Here is a 9,112-nt window from a genome sequence, read left to right on the forward strand (position 1 = left end):
TCTCTCAAATCGTAAACCCGTCAAGACCGAGAGGATCAGTCAGTGACTGAGAACTGAGAAGATGGACAGAGAATGGGGTTCAAAGCCGGGCAGCGGTGGCCCCGCCTCGGCCCAAAACGAAGCCATCGACCGCAAAGAGCGTCTCCGAAGACTCGCCCTCGAGACCGTCGACCTCGCCAAAGACCCCTACTTCATGCGCAACCACCTCGGAAGCTACGAGTGCAAGCTTTGCTTGACACTGCACAAGAACGAGGGCAATTACTTGGCCCACACGCAAGGAAAGAGCCATCAGACTAACTTGGCACGGCGAGCTGCTCGTGAAGCCAAAGAAGCTCCTCCTGCTCCTCAGCCCCTGCAGCCTCAAAAGCGCAAAGGGAACGTCCGAAAGTCTGTCAAAATTGGTAGGCCTGGTTACCGAGTGACGAAGCAGTTTGAGGAAGAATGAAAACAGAGGTCTCTTCTGTTCCAGATTGAATATCCTGAGATTGAATTTAATGCGAAGCCACGGCACCGTTTTATGTCATCTTATGAGCAGAGAGTTCAATCTGTGGACAAAAGATACCAGTATCTTCTCTTTGCAGCCGAACCCTACGACACAATTGCTTTTAGGGTTCCTAGCACAGAGATTGACAAAACCACTCCCAATAAGTTTTTCTCAAACTGGGATCCAGACTCTAACATGTTCACATTGCAGATATATTTCAAAACTAAGGCACCGGAGACGAACAAACCACAACCTCCTCCCCTGCAGCCAATCGTCCAGGAGTTTAATAGTTTAAATGATCTTGGACCGGTACACGTGCTCCCACGTCACACTCTAGCTGATTATTGAGCCTTAGTCACATCCTTTAGTTGTTATATATGTTCCTAGTTTATTTCAAAAGTCTTATGTTTCATTTTGTTTCCCTTATAAACATTGATGTTAGTTTCGAACAAAAAAAAACATTGATGTTAGTGTTGAAATTGAGAAGATATGTATGAGGATTTTTGCAACTTTTCTTGTGCCAATTTCTTGTCAAATGCTTTTTTTCTTTATGGTGCCAAAAAATAAGTTCTCAAACGGTGGTTTGGAATTTGTAATTTATGTGGGCTATATATTATTATGGACATTTAGCAGCTGTCCAGAGTAAGCCAGACGTATTGGGCTTGGACATCCTATATGTTTACCCAAACGAGTTTTTCAACCCAAAATACAAAACAACAAATAAATTCCATGTTTTGTGGGAATTTAAGGGTCGTTTGGGAGTGATTTTGGATTGGCCTATCTAGAATCACTCCCAAACGAGTCCTTAATCGGTTGGAGAAAAGGTCTTCAAAGTTCCTGGTTTTCTGGGACTAATGGCTTGCTTTGTAATTAATAAACTTATAATTTATAACTCAAGCTCTTGTTTATAATTAGTGACAACTAGCTAATTATAAATTTTATAATTTATAGCTCAAAATCTTGTGTGTGTTTTTTTTAAAACGATTCAATGTTATGATGTGAACGCATTATATTACGTATGTTGGACATAACTGGAGTGAATCACATGCAGCTTATATGATATAAGGTTTCGTAGAATATCAGCCAGACCAAAACATAATGTATGTCCATTGTTATACCTCCTCATATCTTTGTACATCTATATTACCATAACTCTAAGGAAAGAATAACAACAAATGCCACTCAACATTTTTTATTTTTTTATTTTACATTAATTCAAGCCACTTAACATTTCTTTCTTACACTTTAAAAAAAAAAAAAAAAAAACCTTTCATATTGAAAGGGCGGATAACATACCAAACGAATGTTAGGAGTACTCCAAACCACTACATTAGTGTGTTCTTCTTAAACTTTTGTTTAACAAAAATGACATATTTTGAATCGCATTATTATAGATGAGATTGAAGTCCTATTCAATCATTTATTAGAGATGAGATTGAATAACATACTTACAAATATCTATCTACCAATACCAAACCTTATGCTTAACTAGTCGTTTTCACTAAAAAGAGTTATGTACGTTTATCTAACTAAGGCATTCAAAGCTTTCTCAATGGTGTAAAGGGTTTTTTTTTTTTTTTTTTTTTTCTAGTGGACCACATTGCCCCTATCCCTATGGTTTTTGCATTGCTTGTTTGTTTGCTTATTGCTCTCGTTTTTTTCATAATATTGTTTTGGTTAAATCACCTCAAATTATATAGTTTTGGTTATAAGCATTAGACTAATATGTTATAGAATTTATTTTATCAAAAGTTGGATTAAAATGTGTCTCATTCATTCTCATCGTATGTTCATAACTCCATTTCCTATTTTAACTATTGAAATGCAAATTTTGATTGGAATCACTAACCGATTTAAGCACTTCGTTCAAATTTGATAATTTAACAGATTCTAATTTTATATTGCAACTCTTCAAAAGGCGGGCTAATAATATTTTTAGTCTACACTACTCTAAATTAATCTAATATACGAGAAATGGGACTCGAACTTGCGTATAAGATAGCGGATTCACTGTTGTATACAAGTAGCCTACCTCACTTGTGCAAGGTTGGCTAACAATATTTGATTAAAATGATGACAACTTACTCTCTACCAAGGGGAATATCCCCTCAAAAGTCCACCTTCTTCCTTTTCACAAGTTAACAACAATAGTTTTTTCTTTCTATCTCTATAGGCATTATTAATGGGTTTTGTTTGGTTCCTGAACATCAACACCAAGACTTACCACTTTAGAAGTCCTAAAAAAGATTGCTTCACCCAATTATTACACGAAAACAACGGCGGGAACGTGGCACCCAAGCACAAATCATTGAGATTCCGCCTCGTGTAGCTTGCGCCTGTGTGGCCCGTGACGTCATCTCCCACGTGTCGCTCCTCCACTGGCTTGTCGTATTCGAAATCATTCTTCCCTTATTACGGATAAATTAGGTGGACCTCAACCCACGCTCTCGGGAACCGGGAGTGGGCCCCACTCTCAAGCGCAGGATGAGCCGTAGGATGCGCCGAGCTGGCTGATCCTTAGCTTTACACCGACGCCTTTACCGCCTCCCAATCATTGCTGAATGGTACAGCTCTCTCAACAAGTCACCACCGCAGGGGTGGTTACTTACTGCAAGCAACTCGGCTCGGCTTGTCCAGTGGCTTCTTATGTTTATACATTACAAATGAAATCCTCTTGAGATCTTTAGTTCCGTACGTATCAAACTAAAATCTAGTAATTTATATTCATAGGAAAATTACTAAACCAAATACTAGAGTTATTATACATATGCCTTTTCGTAGCTAATTAATCAGTAATTATATTATTTTTCCTATAAACATGCTTGATAGTTGCCGAGCTCTCGTCAAATATCTTCTACAATAGATCTTAAATTCCTTTTTCTTTTTCTTGTGGACTTACTCTTCTTCTTTTTTTGGTTGGAATTTAAACCTAGACGCTTATTTGATCTTGATGCAATTATGTTTCACCATCAATTTTTGTTTCTGCTGGGTCGTTGTAAAATTGCGGAGCTCCAATAAATTCAAAATTCAATACAAAAGTGACATTTATTTTCCTAAATCATATTTCTGTATCTAGCTATGTATTTTTATTATTTATGACTCATGTTTATTTTCCAATGCTTCTGAAACAGCCTGTGCTTTGTAACCATTTCCCAAAAAGATAATTTGAGCTTAGAATTAAATATTGAGATATTTAATGAGGATGACAACATAACACAAAGTTTCTCCACTGTGTTGCTAAGCATTGACATCATTCTGCATTTTCTATCCAATAGAAATTATTTTAAAAAATCCAGCAATATATTCCACATATTTCTGTGTCTCATTTCCATTTGTATAAATAGATATTATTAATTATTAATTATTTTTTTTAATTTTGACATACCGAAAAGGATGTCAATTGACCAAGCGTGCACAGTTATTCAAGTCCCTGCATCCGTATTTGGAACAAAAAGTAGAAAGCTACCCAGATTTTGACCCCAAAAAGAAAAAGTAGAAAACGCAACCCAAACCACACCAAGTCAAATATGCAGTTAGCCAAGAGGAGAGAAGAGCCGTGAGATAATGAAAACAGGGAGGAAGCTAGAAAAGCTGATAGATAATCAAGCACAAGTGAATCAAGTTAGTTTATTAGGGTAGTAAGTCCGCGCTCTTGCCCGCACTCTTGCGTTTATGTTTAAATTTTTTCCTCGTGTAAGGAGTTTGTAACTCAAATAGTTGATTATGCTGACGTCAGATGTGTAGGTTTAATTGTGCACTTCTTTAATATTGTTTGTATTAAAAAAAAAATTTAAAAATTAAAAGAGATAATGAAATTAAATTAATAATTTATTGAAATAAAGAGAGGGTGGCGGGGGCCGCACTCAAAGCCTTTAGACAGTGACGCCATCTGACAACACATAACAATCAAAGTGTACTCGCTACGATTTTCATTTCCTCCCTCCCTCCCTCCCTCCTTCCTTCTATAAATATACAAATAAATCCCATCAAATCCCCAAACTTGTCATAAAACCCAACTTTCATTTTCACTTTCAATTTGATATCAAATTTCTCCAAAATCCTCAGCTCTATGGCTCTGGCTGTGGTCGACTACGAGTTCCAAGAATCGGAGGTCATCTTCTCCGACAATCACGAATTCGAAAGCTGCTGGGATTTCCGGCCTCATCTTCACCACCACAGCAAGTCCAATTTCACCAAGAAGAAGAAGGCAATGGGGAATAATATTAGTAATGATAATAGCAAGTCGGTGCCGGTGAAAATCCCAAACAACGCGTTCGACCGGTTCGGCAGCGCCGACGACGAAAGCGAAGGCGATAATTACAGGGAGGAGGAATGGGACGAGGGAGAAATGGTGCCGCCGCATGTGATAGTACGGCGTCGTATTGCGGGGAAGATGGAGTTCTCGGTGTGCACGGGGAACGGGCGGACGCTTAAAGGAAGGGATTTGAGTCAAGTCCGGAATTCGATTCTCAGAATGACCGGCTTCTTGGAAGCTTAATAAATTAATTAATTAAATTGTAATTTCGAATTAGAAATATTCGTTTCTTTAATTATTTTTCATTAGATGAGAAAAATAGGGGGGGAAAGCAAATTACAAAGGTTCTCCCCTGTCAAATGTCAGTTACTGTGAATTTGTTGGGTTCTTTTTTAAATTTAAAAGTTCATTGTTGATTCGGAAAAGCAATTGAAAATTCTTGTGGAGCTTCAATATTTTGATTTTAAATTTATTGCCGGCAGCTTAAGGTTTTTGTTAGCTAACAGCAGCCTGACATTGCAAGTTGGGCAGGAAGTGTTGTGGGTTTTGTTCATGTATGGAGATATGGTGGTGTGCAGAAGGGTGAGTAGTGCACCGCCCCTTCTACACTCTATCTGTCCGAGTGTGGAGGTTTGTCTGGTATTGGCAGACCTCAACATCACCAGCCTGGTTCCGGTGAGAATTTAAGAGAGAGAGACAGACAGGTATTTGGTAGCGGTCATGAAAATATATGTTGTCACTTTTGTTTCTTTCGCAGTGTATTTATTATTATTTTTTGATATAAGCGATAATGAAGGAGGAAAGATTTGAACACAAGATCTTTACCCTCTGTTTGGATAAAGGAATTGAAAATTACATAGAATTCTAAAATGACATAATTTAGATTTCAAACATTTCAATTTCTAGCAATGGAATATTTCAGTGTTTGGATTTATATTTGTTGAATTTTGTAAATGGCACTATAAAAATTGTAAAATGACACATATTTTGGTGGAAATTAAACTTGGGAATTTGATGCCCAATTTTTACGATTTTTTTCCGCACATCATTTAATAAATTGTGTGCTAAAATCGCCAAACAAGGGAATTGTTAATTTTTCCTTTTAAATTCCATACTTTTAACTAAATTCCGAGTTATTTTTCCTCATCCAAATAGAGGATTAACTATTTGAGTTTTTTTGTTTTTTTTTTTTGTTTTTTTTGTGAATAGGATTCAAACACGCTAAGTGTAGACGAACTGATATTAACCAATTGAGCTACATAATTTGTTTGAAAACATGGAAAGAGTTAAACAATAGGGTAGAGAGGGGGATTGACTTATTCAGATCCTCCCATAATTCGTTTCCCACAATTGACTAATCAAAATATTATAAATAAAAACAGAATACAAAGTGTAAAGTCAGTCTTCTCATCCTTGCAATGAAAATAACCTCATTACATACATGAACACATGTGTGATCTAGTCACTTAATTGAATAAAAGGAGAGAAATTTTTGTTCCGTACCGTTTTTTTCAAACCAATAATTTATATATATATATTTTTTTTTTTTTACGTACCTTGCATTGTTTATGACAACAAGCATAGTCAATTGTGTTCTAATTAAAAAAAAAAAAATGTAAAACCAAAGAACGTGTGAACCTAAAATTACATAATTGAAAACTCTTTGCCATGTTGTTGTTTTTAATTACCCTATTTATTTGACTATATAACATATGATCAGATTAATTAGCGTGACAGAAATAAAAGTATGAAACTTATTCCCAGAATTGGATTGATTCAAACCCTTTCGTATTGTTCTCATGCATAGTTGGTGGTTGTGATGATGAGCATGTGAGTCTAACTTTTAAGAATGAGGAGCAAGGGGGTCCCTCCCCATGGCCTCATCCACTTCTCCAAAACTCAATATCTTATCAAGCACAAAAGTAGAGCAGCCCCCACCATGGCCATGAAAGCTCTGTGCTCAGCCGATCTTGTTCCCTACCCATACGACCCTGCAGTCCATGTGTTTCAACGATCGGCCCCCAATATTATTACATTATTATTGTTCATTATTATTATTCAAATCAATACCTCATGTTCAATAATACATAGTAATCACCTATGTCTTTATTTGATTGGAGAAGATGTCAAGCTAAACGCACATAGATGTGAGAACGATGTATTGATTGTGATCAGTTTGATATCCAAAAACCATTAAATTAACAATATGACATGACATGTTTCGATGACTAAAATTGAAAAAAGAAAACAAAATCAAACGGTTTCTTTATTTGACACAAAAGGAAATTGCAAAGAAAGTCATTTAGAAATCTCAAGAGATTTATTAGCAAACAACATCTTACGAGCTATCAAATGAGGAACATGATTGAACCAAACACAAATATTTGGAAGTTGATGTCCATGATTTGCAATAGCATCTGCCACCATATTACATTCACGAAAAATATGCCTGATATGGTAAATAAACCTAAACGTTTAGCCCATATCATATTTGAAGGGGAAAAAAGCTTCAACTTCTAACACAAAAATAACTCCCAATGTAATGGTACCTACAATTTTCATATGACCCAAGATTATTTCGAAAAGAAAAAATGATTACTCGATAGTATTATCTATTGATCTCAATTAATTAAAGAAAAGGTTGTACTAGTAATTCGAATCCGACTAAAAATATTGGTACCAAAAAGAAGAAACCAAATAAAAAACAAGAGGCATGACACCGAGGCCACGTGTGCATCAGAACATCAGAGACACATGGATGGTTGAGATCAACATGTCAGAAGAAACCTGACAATGTCAGCTCATGAACCAATGACGCGGATCACATCAGAGCCTCAGATTCTTAAAATCATAACCAAATCAGATCTCACAGTGGCTGTCGGGGCTTGCTTTCCCAAGGAAACTAAATGTTAATAATGGTGCTTGAGTTCGTTAACGTGTAGGTTTTGTTCCTTAGCATCGTGGTTTCCAGACTTCAAAAACCGACAAATTATAAAAGAGTCCAGAAAAAGGGATTTATTATGGAATTAAAAATGGCATGGGATGGGAAGCAGAGAAGTTAAGCAAATTCTGCGGATGCTCTCTTTTAAATAATAATAAAATTCTTGATGACTTTAACACTTGAGCAAATCCAAGTATTAATTAAAGAAAGTGTTTGGATAAATTGAACAAAATGAGTGGTTGTTGTTGGGATGCAAATGGTTCGTTTATCTTCTAAAAAGTTGTCAAACTTAGTTAGGTAGGAACTCTACTTAAAATTAAAATAGATACCAAGTTAATCTATGGGGCACGTTCGAGTCAACATATATTAGATGGTATATAAGCAATATTTTATGAGACTTGAAAGCTATACGTAACAGAAGTTGTTTTCGTGTATTTGTCCAAATGGAAGAACAAAGGTGCTAAATGCTAATATAGTAGCAAAGCCGACATTAATTGACCATACTGGTATTTTCTTTAATATGCTTTAGTTCAAACACATTCATATGATCTTTGCCCTAAAAATCCAGTTAGATTATTCTTACTTTTTTAAGACAACTATGAATATGTGCAAATCATAAATAAACATGTATTAAGTAAATTCGAATGTTTTAAACATGCTTGAAGAAGGTTTGAATTGTGGACGCGTAAGTCTAAATTTACAACTCTATAGGCTCTATGACAATGACTTGCAATTTTCCTTTTACAAAAAGAAATCTTGCATTCCATTTCCATTAATGGCATGAATGAAACTTGAAAGAGTGGAAGAGAAAAGCACAAACCCAACATGCAGATATATATAATCAGATTGAGTGCCTTTAATCATTTGGATATGGTGCTTTTTCAAGTGTACAAGAATGCTTAATCTGCCTGCCTTATCCTTGGTAATAGGGTTCTTGTTGCTATCAGCTAAAAGAAGAAAGTATAAATGTGGTAATGGTCACTTACATTGAGATGAAGAAGAAAGTGACAATATACATACACTCTACAGAGAGGATTACATGTGGTCAAGAGTTAAATTTCCCCAAGGTTTGCGCTACTCGTTACACCTAGAGAGAACTAAAGAAGGGTGCATTTTTGCTCACCACCTTAACCCTAGGTGTACCCTCACCACCCCTTTCAAAAGTTGACACATGTCCATGGGTTTAACTATAGTTAATTCTTTATTTTTTATTTATTTGATAACATTATTATGAGAGAGAAACAATACTTCAATAAGATTTTTCCTTATTTACCCTTATTAACCTAGCAAACTTTCCACTTTTCTAAATTAATTAACAACTACCCAAATAAATAATTGGCAATTGGCTTTATATCCCTCGCTTTAATATGAATATCAATTCACAGGCTTCAATACTTTGAAGAATACACCCCGATACTTTGAATCTCAATTG

The 9,112-nt window shown here is 35.8% G+C and overlaps 1 protein-coding gene and 1 pseudogene across 1 annotated transcript; both read left to right on the top strand.

Annotated features, from left to right (window-relative positions):
* On the top strand, positions 60-832 carry LOC18780606 (annotated as a pseudogene).
* On the top strand, positions 4,422-5,168 carry LOC18779701. Its single transcript, XM_020562214.1, has one exon. It carries the CDS (start codon positions 4,554-4,556, stop codon positions 4,980-4,982), a length of 429 nt encoding a protein of 142 aa, XP_020417803.1. The 5' UTR covers positions 4,422-4,553; the 3' UTR covers positions 4,983-5,168.

This window comes from Prunus persica, chromosome G4 (assembly GCF_000346465.2).
Source record: "Prunus persica cultivar Lovell chromosome G4, Prunus_persica_NCBIv2, whole genome shotgun sequence".
Classification (NCBI taxonomy): Eukaryota; Viridiplantae; Streptophyta; class Magnoliopsida; order Rosales; family Rosaceae; genus Prunus; species Prunus persica.

Excerpts from the sequence above, each read along its gene's own strand:
- LOC18779701 (XM_020562214.1), top strand. The coding sequence starts at position 4,554 with ATGGCTCTGGCTGTGGTCGACTACGAGTTCCAAGAATCGGAGGTCATC.